Raw genomic sequence first — 15,811 nt, forward strand, 5'->3', positions numbered from 1 at the left:
CCTAGGTCAGTCCCATGCAGGCTCCCTGGTTGTTAGTTCAGTCTCTGTGAGCTCCTTTGAGCCCAGGTTAGTTGATTTTGTGGGTTTTGTTGTGATTCCCTTGACCTCTCTAGCTCCTACAATCCTTCCTCCCTCTGTTCAGCAGGATCTCTGAACTCTGCCTAAAATTTGGCTCTGATGACAGTTGAGCTAGGCACCAATCTATGAGTATAGCAAAATATCATTAGGCATCATTACGTTGACACTTTTCCCAGTCATGTTTGGTTTCTCCCAGGTCTCTGGTCTATCCAGCCTCTGGGTCCTGGAGCTCCAGGCACTGTCAGGTGGGCTCACTCTCCTGGCATGGGTCTGAGGCTAGAACAGTCATTGGTTGGCCACACTCTCTGCACCATCCTTACCCCAGCACATCCCATAGGCCAGAAAGACTGTAAGTTGAAGGTTATGTGGCTTGCTTGGTGTCCCACTTCCTCCACTGGGTAGACTCCATCTTTTGATTGAAGGAATATCGAAGAGTCTATGGGCATATTTTAAACTACCACATCTGTGGATATAATATATAGACCCGGGAAAAGAAGATAGGACTTTGATTCCTCCAAAACTGTCCTTAAAGCATGCTGTAGAGCAGAGCCCTGTCCCTGAAATGAGGTTTTTAGGTGGTGGGTACATTTTATTTTCCTTTGCTACTTCATCTTCTCTATCACAGATCACGATATTAATCACATTGATAAGAGATTTTTTAAATATTTGATTGTATTGTAGGTCCTGTCCATTTTGTTTTTGAATAGTTGTCAGAACACAGTCCAAGAATGGAGTCATGTGAGGATTGTGAGTGCTTGTGAGAAAATTCTAAGAAAACAAGACATGAGTCTTACAACCTCAGTTTCTTCAAAACACAGAATTGATCTTGAAATTTGTCTTGTGTAGCACACAGGAGTGAGTTTACTTCAGCTGTTGTTATTTATATGACTCATATGTTATTCACAGTCATATTCCATGTTCTATGGAAAAACATGTTTTTACCACATGCAGCTTGTCCTTGTGATTGTAAACTTTACTCAGGTGACTCTTCTTAACCTTCAGAGTATAAATTATCTGATACTCTGAATAAAGTTGGCTCATTTTTAGGCTCTACTCTCCCAGGTTCATGCCTCCAGCTAGAGCAGTAAACAAATAGTTACAATATAAAGAATCTCGAAGGGCTGATAATCTTAAGCAAAGAAAGGGTGAGCTACTCGCAGTCAGGCAGTCCATTCAGTTACACGCCCAAGTTGGCCTTTCAGGTTTTCTGCAACCTTGGGAATGACTGACCATTTTATATCAGAGCTGGCGTCCCAAGAGCTTCAGTGACTAAGGTTAACAGAGTAACTCAGGAAGCAACAGATCCAGTCCCTTATTTTCAAGGCTTGTGCTTTTTAGTTACTTTGGAAACTTGGGGTATAACATTTTGCTGTTGTGTATTAAAAGCAGCAACTCTTTGTATGTCATTACTTCCTCGTCAGCCGCACACAGACCCAGGTCCCTTCTCTTGAACACACAATCTACATAGACACTCTTGTTTATCTCTGAGCTACTCTTGTCATATGTGATGGCTATGCAGGAACAGTCTTTATATGGCCAACCAAAATGTCAGTTTTCATTCTGATTGCTGCAGTTGTAGAAAGCTATATATACCATTTTCAACCAGTCAACCAGTAGACATAGTGAGATGGCAAAACTTTGCTGGTTATCTCACTCTGCTACATAACTGTATTATAGTCCACACACATTTTAATATACTACCAGCCCTCACCACAGTCACGTTCTCCTTACATTGGCTTCAAGTGTTTTACTTAATGTTTCTAAGCAACCAACTAAAATTGGCAGCAGTTTATTAAAAGGAAGGAAAATGATTACTGCTTATCAATTTAGCACGGAGTGTTCCCAAGTATTGGCTGAATGAAACCTAAATGACAGGTTTTCACAAATGTAATTTTGCTTTTTTACTGTATTACAATATCCTCCGATGATATTGCAGTTGCATATGTCAGGACGAAGATTTTCCTGTTCTATTTATGATATTGATATGAGGTTTAATTAATCACCATAGTTATTGTTTTTTTTTTCTTTTGAATTAGATTTTAATAAACCATCTGTGAGAAAAGGCAGAAAGCCTATCTCTAGAAACAATGCCTTGATATTTGGGGACATAGGAGCAGCTGTGAGCTGTTATTTTTCTTCCCTTAATAGCTAAATGTCACATCCTGTAATTTGGCTTTCATTCACTGATATGAGCAAAGGATTCAGCTCCTTTCAGACTTAGATTTCATTAATATGTGTGTTAACATTCTGAAGTTTTTTTTTTTCAGTCAAGTTATCTTTAGAACTAAAAATAGAACGCCTGATTGGCCTCCGATTGCCTCACTGGCCTTAGCATTAACGGTTCTCTTATATAAGACCCCCCCTCCCATTCTCCAACGCTGCCAAAATCAAGTTCTCTTACTAACTTGATTTCACTGCTCTTCTACCTCAGCATGGTATTAATAAAAGTGAGTGGGTATAAAAATGTACATGCATATAGGCTTAGTGTGTGAATAAGTTAATTTACAGTTGAATGAGTCTGTTTGTGTTTAGTAGTGGGTGTTTATAGCCAGGTTGGGAAAAGTGTGTGGGAAGGGCTAGGGAAGGGTAAGCCTAGTGAAGAGTGAGAAAAAACTAGAAGCATCCCAAAAAATCATTGTAACAAGACTAGGCTTTATTTCTTTTCTGCTAAAATGCCTTTTCCTGTTAATAAAAATTTCTAAACTTCCGTCATTTATGGAAATATTTAATTTTACTTGTTAATAAATCAAGCCTTTATCAAATCTTTTTTACATTACAAATCACTAGATCTTTAATGTTTATATACTTAGTAAGAGATATAAAATAATCATGGAAACCAAGAAATGTAATCATCTATTATGTGGTCAGCATCACTGTCATCTCACTCACAGCACTGAGTAGTACATCACAGCGTAACTCCTAGACAGGCAGCATCAGCATCACCTGAGCCTGTTAGGAATCCGTCTTAAGTCTCGCCCAACCTGCTTCATTGCACACTCCAAGGGGGCTCAGCCATCAGTGGTCCAAGCTTGCTTAGTAAAGCTTGAAAGCCATACTCTCTGGAGTATGAAAAACTGAAAACTCTACTAACTTCTAATATGAAAGTTTATTTTAAAATAGACTGTCTTAGTTAGCTTTTTTAACTAGGACCAAATAACCTGAGAAAATCCATTTACAGGGAAGAAAGACTTCTTTGGAGTCACTGTTTCAGTCCGTTGTCACTTAGCCCGTTATGCATGGGACAGAGGTGGAGAAGAGCAGTTGCTCATCTCGAGGCAGCTGGAAAGTGTGTGTGTGTGTGTGTGTGTGTGTGTGTGTGTGTGTGTGTGTGTGAGAGAGAGAGAGAGAGAGAGAGAGAGAGAGAGAGAGAGAGAGAGAGAGAGAGAGAGAATGAATGAGTCTGAGGATAAGATAAAGCTCTTTGAAGGCACACACTTCTAATAAGTAACTGCAGTGGTTTGAGTGAAAATGACCTCCATAGGCTCATAGATTTGAATGCTTGGTCACCAGGGAATGGCACTGTTTAATAGGATTAGGAGGGGTGGCCTTGTTGGAGCAAGTGTGTCAATAGAAGTGCGCTTTGAGGGTTCAAAAGCCCAAAAGCCCAGTGACTCTCTCTTCCTGATGCCTGTAAATTCAAATGTAGAACTCTCAGTACTTCTCCAGCACCATGTCTACCTGCAGGCCACCATGCTCCCTGCCGTTATAATGGACTGAACCTCTGAAACTGTTTGCAAGCCCTAATTAAATGCTTTCCTTTATAAGAGTTGCCCTGGTCAGGTGGCTCTTAACAGCAAAGAACACTGACTAAAAGAGTTATTAACCTTCTTGCTCTAGTTAGGCCCCACCTCCTAACAGTCCATTCAACTCCTATCTCATCAGTAGACTAATTCATTGATGGCATCAGCACCCTGATGGTCATTTACTACTTACTGAACATTGTTCTTAGTGTTAAATATACTTCAGGGAAGAAAAACACATTAGAAGAGATTTAGATTCCAATTTTGTTAATCAAAAAGATATAAAACACTAAAAGGAAAAGTAGATAAAATCAGCTAATGCAGTTATGAGAGAATTTTCTGTTTTCTAAAATAAAATTTAAAAGCCAAATGCCAGATTCTGTGATTATAGCGGCAAAAACAGTACAACTTTTCATTCTCTCTAAATCACTACTTAAAACATAGGTTAACTGTGTATCAGTGTTTAAAATCATGAACATAAGTTACAATAAAATTAATATAAAATGACCACCTAAACCCCTAAAGATAAGCAGAACATATAACCAAAATAAGTTCTCCCTGGTGTTAGCTGCTGGGCAGAAGGTATCAGGAGAACGAAGCAGAGCTGTCTGGTGGACCATGGAATAAGAGTTTCAGAATAATAGTTTCAAAACAGTAAGAATCCACTCCTAAGCTCCGGAGGCATGTTCTAGAACAAAGGCTGACACACTGGAAGGGTTTTGACAAGAGCAGGTGAATGTCGGTCTCATGATTAGGTCTGTGGGAAGCAATGAGCTCCCTGAAAATTGTCTGTGATAACTGAGGGCCTTCCCAGCCCAGGGCATGCAAACTGAGCTTATAACAGAACTGAACAGCACAGGGACCGAAGAAAAATACTGTGTGAGTGAAAGCAGAGGGGTGGGTATGGATAATAGAGATCAGAAAGCAGACTTCCATTGTGTAGATTCTACACGGAAACAGCAGATGACAGAGGTGTACGAGGTTCTGAGAGTTCAAAAATAACATTTTCAAGTAAAACTTAGCAACAAAAAGGATCATGGTCAAATTTTGTAATTTTCAATTACAAATCTTTATTATAGCAAGGAACTAAGGAATGGCCTTGAAGACAGTGAAAACACATGAGAAATGCCTGTCCACAATAAGATCTTACGTATATGTAACTGCTTGACGAAAATGATAGAGCACTTGAAAGAACAAATATAGGTCAGCACAAAACTGAGATATAAGGGAAAGGGAAGTAAGCTCTTACTTATTATGTACACTGATAAGAAAATGCTAAGACTTACAAGTGATAGAGGACATGTATAAGTGATTTACATGTTTCTAAAACGTTAGTAAGCATTAGTAATATTAAGTTTCACTGAAACGATCCTTGAAAGACACTTTTAAAAAGGAAGGAGAGAGAAAATTATACATTTCATTGATAAAATGGCTTTGGGGAGAAATGGAGGTAGGTAGTAACTCTGTATTTATGTAAGGTATGGCCAGATAGCTGTTAAAGGCTCTGAATTTATGGAAGGCATGGCCTAATAGCTATTAGACGTGAAATGCCGTGGAGTGCCATTCACTGGGATGGGGTTTTTGTTACATGATCCCAAAGTGAATGCCTTATAAAATACTCTGTTTTCTGTTTGTGTTGGGTTACCCTAATATTTGCTAACTTGGACGAGTTTTGATTCATTACATTACAATCTCTTCCACTTCGCAGTGAGAGACCTCCCACCAATTTGTCTTGATGTTAGACAAAAACAGCGTATGTCTCTGGATGCATTACCATCTGAAGTGAAGGTCCCAGCCCTTCCAGAACCTGCCCTTCCTAGCCAGCCCAGAAGTGTGAAAGACTTTGAGTAAGTTCCAACTCACTCTTTTGTGTAGACTGATAGTGATCTATCTGCATGGCAATGCTTTACATGGCTTAACATCTTTACCTGAAAAATTAGCTGAACTTACAGATTGTTGTAAGGTGTCAGACAAAGGGAAGACACAGAAGACATCTTGACAACTTATCTCAAGTTGAAGTTATAAATAAATGTGTGAATAATGGATAGTGGATATGTTGTAGTAAAAGAAACCAAACACCAAGAGAATCTTCAGTTAGGATTGGCTTAAAAGGGTGTGTCAATAAAATAGTGAATTCTAACACACACATACACACACACACACACACACACACACACACACACACACACACACACGAATTCATCTACTATGTAGCATACTATAAAAGCTGTCAGAAAGTCAAAATGCATAATTTGAAACACTAAAGTGGGAATGGCAAAGTAGAGACTCAAGCTGTAAATCACAAAAGCTCCAGGAGCCGGATGGTGAAGGAAAAGGAAGAAATGATGGGCAGGATAGTACATATCAGTGATTCTAGCACTCAGAAGCCTGAGGCAGGAACACCCCAAATCTGAGTCCAACATGGACTGCAGAACAACACTCTCTTGGGGAAAAAAAACTTTTGAAAAAATAGGTAAATGAAAAGAGGTAAAGCTAAATTAATATTTTAATGCAATTAACTACAGACTTATATGCTATTTTTATATCAACTATAACAAATTTTGTTGTTTTCATTACTTAAAATTATATGATGACATTTTTTAAAAAAGAAATGCTGTTTTTTCTGAGTGATGTTTCTCTCCACTTATGGTTAATATATGGTTTTGTTTGTTTTGCTTTGTTTTTTAGGGAAGATTTAGAAAAAGCTGAGTCAACAGGAAATTGGAAAACAGTACATGCATTTTATATAACAGCGTTTGATTCCTTTCCAGAATTAAATGCTGCATTTAAGGTACTAAATAATATATAAAAGATACTTTCCATTCGCTTATAATCTTAAATAAAAAAAATCATTTTATAGTTAGTATTGACTTAAACAGTGTGCTTTTTTTTAATTATATATATTGTCTTAGGTTTTTATTGCTGTGAGGAGACTCTTATAAAGAAAACATTTAATTGAGGGGGCTTTGTTGGTTAAATGGCACACTGCTCTTGGTTGGCCGCCACCTGCGGCGGCCATGCCAGTGGAGGAGAGTGCTGGTCGGAAGAATCACAAGCCATAGTTACCTTTTTAGAGCTTTATTGGGAGAGAGCAGGGGAGAGAGAGAAAGGGAGAGAGAGAAAGAGGAAGGAAGAGAGAGAGGGAGAGAGGACAGATGGAAGGAAGGAGCAGAAAGGAAAGAGAAGGACACACAGAGGGCCCACCGGCTTTTTAGGCTGGGACGCCGTCACAAGCTGATGACATAATTAAGGGCCAAATCCTTACATCCCAGACTTTCGCTTATTAAAAAAGCAGGTAGATGGGACTGGGGAAATCATCCCTCTCAAAAACTACTTCCAGCTGACTTTTGGACATTGGTTGGCTCTGGGGGGAATGGAGAAGGGGAGTTTTCCGAGGTAGACAGGCGTTGTGGAATGCTGTGTGTCATCCGTTTGCTCTGGAGACATGTATCCCTCTTGGCTGTGGCTGGGAACTGTCTGTTTGACAAGATGCTGGTGACACAGAAAAAAACTTAGATAAAAGAATCATTATTATTTTATGTTGATATTTATCTGAGGTAGATCTGGCCTGTCCCTATGGATTTTGAAACATGTTAAGCTTTATCAGAGACAGATTATTTTAAAGCACCTGTTTGTTTTTGTTTTTGTTTTTGTTTTTTTAACTAGTTTAGCATCCAGGAGCCAGGTGATCAATTGTTGAAAGCATCTCACAGTAATAGATGTTTACATTAAAGTCTTTTTTATAGTGCCCAGACGCTTTTGGGTCTGGGGGTGTAAATAACTTTAGCTGTTACAGTTTCTTACTTGTTGATCTCTGGACTCCGGTTCTGTGGTGGTCCTATATCACTGGCTGAACAGTGAGTTAGAACAGGGAACTAGGAAGAGAAAAGCTTGTGGTGCATGAGAATTTATTTTTTTGGATTTAGAGACAAGGCAAAGATCAGGCCCCTGTCTGTATTCATGTGAGAAACACAGGCAGTGGATCTGGAGTGAAGCAATGAGCTCTTATTTTAGGTGGAAATCTGTTTTCATTAAGTAACTCTGAAAGTGCAATTAAATCTGGTGAGGTGAGTAAGGCTGTCCTCTGTACCTGACAATAAAGGAGAGGTGACATCCCAAAACTCCCAGGACTGAGTCAGTGGCTCTGGTGTCCAGAAGGAAAGAAACGGATCACTCCCCTGCTGCATTCTGGGTCCCCTGCCATGTCTGTAGCCAAGCCTAGGTCTGCTGGAGGTCTTAGCTTGATGTACCCATGCGTCTTGGTGCCTGGGGGCCAGTCAGCTGACTCGTTGTCTTTCTAGGCGGCACTTTTAACAATGGCCTGACAGGGCATTCGCTAGCCGGTGGCCTTTTCCGAACTTAAAACAGGGACCCAACAGCTTTTGGGAGTCAGCGAGTGCCAGCACTTGGCAATTTGTTTTCAGGCTTTTATTTCTTCCCTGGCACACCTTACATGTCACAGATGACTCTCTTGCTCGTGGGGTCAGGAGCCTTGCTCTCCAGATGCTTAAATTTTAGTCGGGGAGGTCTGGGGAACAAGAGACGGATTTTACTCCGTGTCCTGAATTTTTTTGATGACTGGTGACTTAAGGACAGCCTTTTGGAAGATCTGCCAGTAGGCAGATTATAAACCGATCCTTTTGGAAGACTTGTCTGAGGCTATAAGTTGATTTTTTGCTTAAGAGCCATCCTGACTACTGTAAACTTATTTGTATGGATCTTAGCCACTTCCAGACCCGTCTGTGCTTCTCAAGGCAGTTTGAGAATGAGTGGGTGGAGTTAAGGTGAGTTAGGCGAGTCGTAGAAGCCACCCAAGCCCGCCCATTTGAGTCCGCCCATTTGAGCCCGCCCATTTGAGCCCGCCCATTTGAGCCCGCCCACTGCCGGCGGAAGTCCGACAGAAAAGGTTGCACGTGGCGGACACAGAAGTGGGGAAGGAGAAGGGTTCAGAGCTTTAGCAGAAAGCTTGGAGATAAAGTAACTTCTTATTTGCCTGTTTGCTGGCAGAAGTTCCCGAGACACTGTTATGTGGCCAGATTTACTGGTGCCCGCCCCTATCCGCCAATGTAGGTGGCAAATGTATCTTCCCCTTTGTCTCATGGCTGTAGCCGAGAGAAAAATAAAAAATTAAAATAACACACCAGGATCAGACTACAATTTCGGGTGTCCCCGAGAGTGGAGAGAGATCTATGAATCAGCTCAAGTCACGAGTCCTCTTCATCAAGGGATCATGAGGGCTGCGACTGTATTGTAGTTGGTCCACCATTGAACCACAGACACCATTTACCCCCTCTTCAGGAGTGACAATGTGCCTGCCCTTACCAGTACAGCCTGAGGACAACCCCCAGGGTGTCCGTTGCAAAGAATATAGCTCAGACTACAGCCGCGAGAACAGCGGACTCACTGTGGTGACGGCAGCTGTGTGGGGGTCCAGTGGAGGCAGTGAGGGACTCACGCGCTTGTGCACGCTCTAGTCTCACTGGATGGGGGAGGAGGGGGCAGTGGTCACAGCAGGTCCTCAGTGCTCGGTGGTGTATCTGAGTCATGGCACCAATGTTGGTTAAACGTGCACTGCTTATTGCGGGCGGAGGAGAGTGCTGGTTGGAAGAATCACAAGCCATAGTTACTTTTTAGAGCTTTATTTGGGGGGAGAAAGAGAGGGAGGGAGAGAGAGGGAGAGAGGACAGACGGAAGGAAGGAGCAGAAAGGAAAGTGAGGGACACAGCGGGCCCACCTGCTTTTTAGGCTGGGACGACATCACAGGTTGATGACACAATTAAGGACTGAGTCCTTACAGGCTTGCTTACAGTTCAGAGGTTCAGTTTATCATGGCGGGGAGCGTCGCAGCATGCAGGTGGGCATGGTGTTGGAGAAATGGCTGAGTGTCTTACATCTTGCAGGCAACGGAAGTCACTGACTGTCACACTGAGTGAAGCTTGAAAAAAAGACCTCAAAGCCCACACCCACCATGACACACTTCCAACAGATGTGTGGCCCAGATTAAAGTGTGCCTTCCAGCCTCAAGGTCTGGATAAAAGGCATGTGTCATCCAGCCTCCTCCAACAAGGCCACACCTCCTAATAGTGCCACTCCCTATAAGCTTATGGAGGCCAAACACATTCAAACTACTATATGTATCAAAATACTATTTTTGATTTAGTACATATTGTATTTATTTCACCATTATTAATGTTTGATTTCTTTCTGTTTTAAAAACATTATTAAAATCTTTCTTATGTACTCATTTACTCTTTGGGGGTCATCAGACAATAATATTAGTTGAGATAAAAAAGTATGGTTCAGATGTTATTAAGAATAATACATGATTTGCCAAACATTTAATTCTTTAATTGAATTTGCAGAAAGATGCCACTTCCTCATTTAATACAATTGAGGACTCTGGGGTTAACACTAATTTGGTGAATGCTGTATTCGATGCCTTACTTAACACTGTAAGTATTGTTAATGGACATATTCCTGTAGTATAATTCTATGTTCTTTATTGCACAACTCTTTTTTTATTTTTTTAAAAAAGATTTATTTTTATTTTTAATTCGTGTGTATGTTTGTGTGAATGTATGCTGTGTGTGAAAGGGTACTCACAGAGACCAAAGAGCACATCTAATCCCCTAGAGCTGGAATTAGAGAAGGTTATGAGCTTACTGTGTGGGTGCTGGGAATTGAACTCAGGTCCTTTGGAAAAGGAGCAAGTGTTCTTCACCACTGCGCCATCTCTTCAGCTCCTCTATTTCAAGTGCAGCCACTTTATAACATAAATTCAGTAGAAATTCAGATATAATTTTATGATAAATAGAATTGGAATTTCCAGAAAATTGGATCATTCTTATCCTAATTAATTGAGAAGGAAACAAAATACTTCTGTGTCTAGTCTGTATTTAGAAAGACTTTTTAAAGTCATGCAAAAGTGACTTGTATGATTCTCAAAGTTTAGTTCTGAATCAGTCACAGGAAATGCTATTAACACTGTCTCAGAGTCAGTAGGTCTTGAGTATAAATTAAGAATTTTCTTTAGTTTGTTAATGTAACTAATCATATACTTTTATTTTCAAAGGTCAAACCAGCCTTGAAAAGTTGGAATAAATCCTACATGGCCATAATGTATAATCCTTTTAGTGTTTTTGGCTCAATTTGTAATATTTTGTTGAGTGTTTAATCTATGCTTCAGAAAGATATTGGTCTATACCAATGGTTCTCAACCTTCCTATTCTGTGACCCTACAGTTCCTCATGTTGTGGTGACCCCCAACCATAAAATTATTTTTATCATTACTTCATAACTATAATTTTGCTACTGTTATGAATCATGTAATATTTTTGGAGATAGAGGTTTGCCAAAGGGATCATGGCCCTCAGGTTGATTACAACTGATCTATACTTTTCTTATGATTTTTTTTTTGTTTGGGGCATTAGGTAAATTTTTTTCTTTTATTTGGCTATTCAATTCCAAAGGTCATCCCTGAAAACATATGTACACATAGCATTATACAGACTGAGCAGGTTATACTTGTGTGTGTGTGTGTGTGTGTGTGTGTGTGTGTGTGTGTGTGTGTGTGTGTTTCATATACATATACACATGTAACAGCTAGTGAAAAAAGAAACCATGAATTTGAAAGAGTGAAGAGGGCTGTAGAGGAGAATTTGGAGAAAGGAAAGAGAAGGGGGAATAATGTAATTACATTATAATCTCAAAAGAAAATGCAATTTTAATAGAACATAACTTGGTTGCACTTGCTAAATTACCAAGCCTAACTTGTTAGGATTAAATGCATTACAAATAGCCAGGTATAATTGTGCATACTTGTAATCCCAGCACTTAAGAAGCTGAGGCAGATCAAATGTTCAGGGCCAGCCTGGATTACATATTGAAACCTTTGGCACAAAAAAGGTATATTTGATTCTATGTATATATATCCAAATATATGCCTGCCATTTTAAATTAATAAACACGATACTGTTCATGATTTTGTCCTCTCAAAGAAAGGAAAATTAAATTGTTTTTCAGTTACATAAAATTATTGCTGGTCATTAAAGGATGACCATAAATATTTCTGAAGATTGTACTCTATGTATCCCAGAGAGCAAACTCATAATAGTCTACATCATTAATGCTCCCTGGAGTTCTCAGGTGTGAAATGGATACTCCTCTTAGTACCATTCTACAGTCATTAAGTCTGCTTGTAATTATCCAGATAGATCTGTAAATAAAATGAATGTAAAATCACAAAATATCTTAGCCATTATTATATCTTATTATTTTCTTTTGCTTCCAGCCTCAAGATATTCAGAAATCAGTATTGAAGGGAATCATTAACAGCCTGTTACGAGAATGGAAAGGGTAATTGTAACTTGTTTTTAATCTGTATAGATGACGTAGATATGTATCTCATCTATCCTTAATATAGGTATGTTTTACACTTAGGAAATATCTTAGATGGGTTTTAATATTGACATGGATCAGAAAGGATCATAGAATACTTGAAACAAAGCTGTTTAGTTTACCAAGATTTGTGATTTCTTGGGATCTGTAAATAAGCATAATAAAATCAATGAATCTTTCAAAACTATGTAAATATTTCTGTGTGCAGGCATATGTGCTATGCAAATATAGGATGAGTACTAATCAGTAACCTTGGGCTTCTGGGTAGCCAGTACAATTTTCTCAGAAAATAAATTACTAGTCTTAAAGAAAACTTGTCTTACTTAGCAGAAAACCCAGGTGAGCACCTCAGGCCAAATGGCCATGTCTACTTCCTGAGCATACCAACAGAAACATCCTCAAGAACAGAAGACAAGCTCATAGATACTCTGTTTCCTGTGCCTACTAATTCATGTAAACATAAACAGCAGTACTAGTTTGATGGAGTCCACTGGGAATGGTAAGGACTTGAGACAAAAGCAGTAGATAAAACCCAAGTCCGGAACCTACAGCAGTCGCTCGTCAGAAGCCTTGATAGCTAAGTGCTGCCTTTAACCTGGGATCCAGTTCAGGATCTTGGATTACATAGGATTTCATGTCCAGAAGGCTCCTGCTCTGCATCTGTGACAGTGCACTGTAGACCTAGACCATGTGAGAAACATTGGTTAAATTTGAGACTAAAAATCTCTTACAAAACTGATAATGTTAAAATCAAGATTAACACTGAAAAAAAATACTGTTTTTCAGGATGTCCAAACTAAAATTCTTTTAGTTCGCAGGTAGATGTGAATTGGTTTATAGACATTTATTTTACCCTTTTTATTAAACAGAGATTCTTTTCTCATACAATATAATCTGAATACAGTTCCCTCCACCAAGTCCTCCCAGTTTCTCCCCACCTCCTCTCCCATCCAGATCCACACCTTTTCTGTCTCTCATTAGAAAAGAACAGGCTTCTAGGAGATAACAACAAAATATAACAAACTAAAATTATTATATTATTATAGATAATTATAAATAAAACAAAACCTATCTGTTGCTGGAGGGCTTCTCTCCAGGTTCCCCAAGCCCCGCAGTCCCACAATCTACTTATAAAATAATCACTCAGACGCTTATATCACTTATAAACTCTATGGCCATGGCAGGCTTCTTGTTAACTGTTCTTTTATCTTAAATTAACCCATTTTTATAAATCTATACCTTGCCACGTGGCTGGTGGCTTACCAGCGTCTTCACATGTTGCTTGTCCTGGCGGTGGCTGCAGTGTCTCCTCCTCAGCCTTCCGCTTCCCAGAATTCTCCTCTCTCCTTGTCCCACCTACTTCCTGCCTGGCCACCTACTTCCTGCCTGGTCACTGGCCATCAGTGTTTTATTTATATAGAATGATATCCACAGCACCTATCATATGAGGTTGGACCAGCCAAACCCATAGGAAAACAAAGAGCAAAAAGAGAAGGCATAAGAATCAGAGTCCCACTCCTTTACACATCAGGATTCACCATGAGATACTAAACTGAAAGCTATAGTATGTATGCAGAGGACTTGGTGCAGAAACGTGTGGGCCCTGGGATTGCTGCTTCAGTCTGAATTCTTAGGACCTTTGCACAGTTATTTTGGAGGGCCTTGTTCCTCTGGTGTCCTCCATCCCCTCTGTCTCCTCCACTCCTTCTGCCTCCTCTTCCATGGGGTTCGCTGAGCTCTGAGGGGAGGAATTTGATGGAAGCATCTTGTTTAGAGCTGTGTTCCAAGGTCTCTCCCGCTGTGTGTAGTGTCTGGCTGTGGGTCTCTGTGTTTGTTCCCATCTGCTGCAGAAGGAAGCTTCTCTGATGATGGCTGAATAAGGCACCAACCTATGAGTATAGCAGAATATCATTAAGAGTCATTTTATTGTTTGGTTTTTTTTTTTTTTAAGACCAGTAGTATTTGGTTTTACTCTAGGTCTCTGGACTATCTAGTCTCTGGTGTTGGTCTATGACAGGTGATTGTTGATTTCTGTTATTTTGTTATTATTATTGGCGTGTGTGTGTGTGTGTGTGTGTGTGTGTGTGTGTGTGTGTGTGTGTTGGCGAAGCTTGCCTCTGTAGTTCCTGTTTGAATTCCTAAATTTTTTCACTTCCAGAATTCTCTCAGTTTGGGTTTTCTTTATTGATTCTATTTCTGTTTTCAGATATTTAAGAATTTTATTCATTTCCTTCCACTGTTTGTGTTTTCATAGATTTCTTTAAATAATTGGTTCATTTCCTTACAGTTTGTTTGTATTTTCCTGGATTTCTTTTATGGATTTATTAATTTCCTCTTTAATAACCCTATCATCTTCGTATAGACAGTTTTGGGATCTTTTTCTTATCCTTCAGCTGTGTTGGCAAATTCAGGGCCTGGTATGGTAGGATAGCTGAGCTCTAATTGAGACATATTGCCCTGGTTATTATTGATGGTGTTTTTATGTTGGCATCTAGGCATCTGGGATTGGAATGATTAAAGATCTAGGTCATTGATTCTCAACCTTCCTAATGCTATGACCCTTTAATACAGTTCCTCACGTTGTGGTGACCCTCAAACATAAAATTATTTTCATTGCTACTTTATAACTGTAATTTTGCTACTGTTATGAATCATAATTAAATATCTGATATGCAGAGTATCTATTATGCAACCCCTGTGAAAGGGTCATTTGACCCCAAAAGGGGTCACAGCCTGCAGGTAGAGAGTGTGATGACTGTACTGCCTAGTAGGAAAGTTTCTGTGGACCTGTTTCCCTGGCCTGCTCAGATGATGTGTTCCCAGGGAATGCCTGCTGGTGTTTTGAGGCTGGGATACTGGGATAAGTTGGGGAAAGGGGAGTTGAAGGAGATTGTGATTCACTGGGGGTGGGGTCAGAAGGGACAGGGAGGTTCTCTGCTACAGAGCTCAAAATGAGACTGGGGGGATTGGATCTGGAGGAGCAGGAGAGGTGTGGACCCACCATCAGCCTGCTTCTTGCAGTTTACAGACATCTCTGTCACTTCCGGAGTGGATTATAAGTAGAATCATGTTTTCTTTCTTTAATGCGTAGATAGATATTAAGTAAAAATAATCCATGTTAAACAAAATACATTTTTAAATTGCTAATTATTTATTAGAATTTTAACCATTTCTGTAGTTAGTCTTTTACCTAAAAATGCTATAGCTTTCCTGAAGAACTTGGGCTTTAAGTGGTACTCAGAACCAGCCAACTGTTTTCCCACTATACTTAGAGACGTGCTACTATCTCAATAAAAATAATGCATGTAAATTGAAGTTCATTTTGGCTTTTCAGTTCTTACAAACACATGTAATGGTCATGTCTCTGTTAGATACTATGAAATTAAACACTTATCTGGAATCAATCATGCATGTTCCTTTTTCAGCCCACGAACAAAAGATGATCTTAGAGCATATTTTATACTGTTACAGGTAAGTGAGAATTTTTGAATTTATGTCAGTCTGCATGTGCAAATTAAATGATAGCAGATAACTGTTACTTGGCAATCATATTAATGCTCTTTAGAGTAATAGTTACTTGTAACCCAAAGACTAAC

At 39.6% G+C, this 15,811-nt stretch overlaps 1 protein-coding gene across 5 annotated transcripts in view; it reads left to right on the top strand.

Annotated features, from left to right (window-relative positions):
• Positions 1–15,811, top strand: part of Hectd2 (HECT domain E3 ubiquitin protein ligase 2) — a 76,310-nt gene that overhangs the window by 33,958 nt on the left and 26,541 nt on the right. For all 5 annotated transcript variants that reach the window (XR_013048277.1, XR_013048275.1, XR_013048278.1 and 2 more), the window contains exons 3-7: positions 5,527–5,665; positions 6,507–6,609; positions 10,181–10,270; positions 12,109–12,173; positions 15,641–15,686. Coding sequence is in view for 1 of the 5 variants with exons in the window: in XM_042262899.2 (XP_042118833.2) it covers positions 5,527–5,665; positions 6,507–6,609; positions 10,181–10,270; positions 12,109–12,173; positions 15,641–15,686 (443 nt within the window). In the remaining 4 variants the exon portion in view is untranslated. The remainder of the gene's footprint in view (positions 1–5,526; positions 5,666–6,506; positions 6,610–10,180; positions 10,271–12,108; positions 12,174–15,640; positions 15,687–15,811) is intronic.

The sequence above is a fragment of the Peromyscus maniculatus genome, chromosome 1 (assembly GCF_049852395.1).
Source record: "Peromyscus maniculatus bairdii isolate BWxNUB_F1_BW_parent chromosome 1, HU_Pman_BW_mat_3.1, whole genome shotgun sequence".
NCBI classification, from domain to species: Eukaryota; Metazoa; Chordata; class Mammalia; order Rodentia; family Cricetidae; genus Peromyscus; species Peromyscus maniculatus.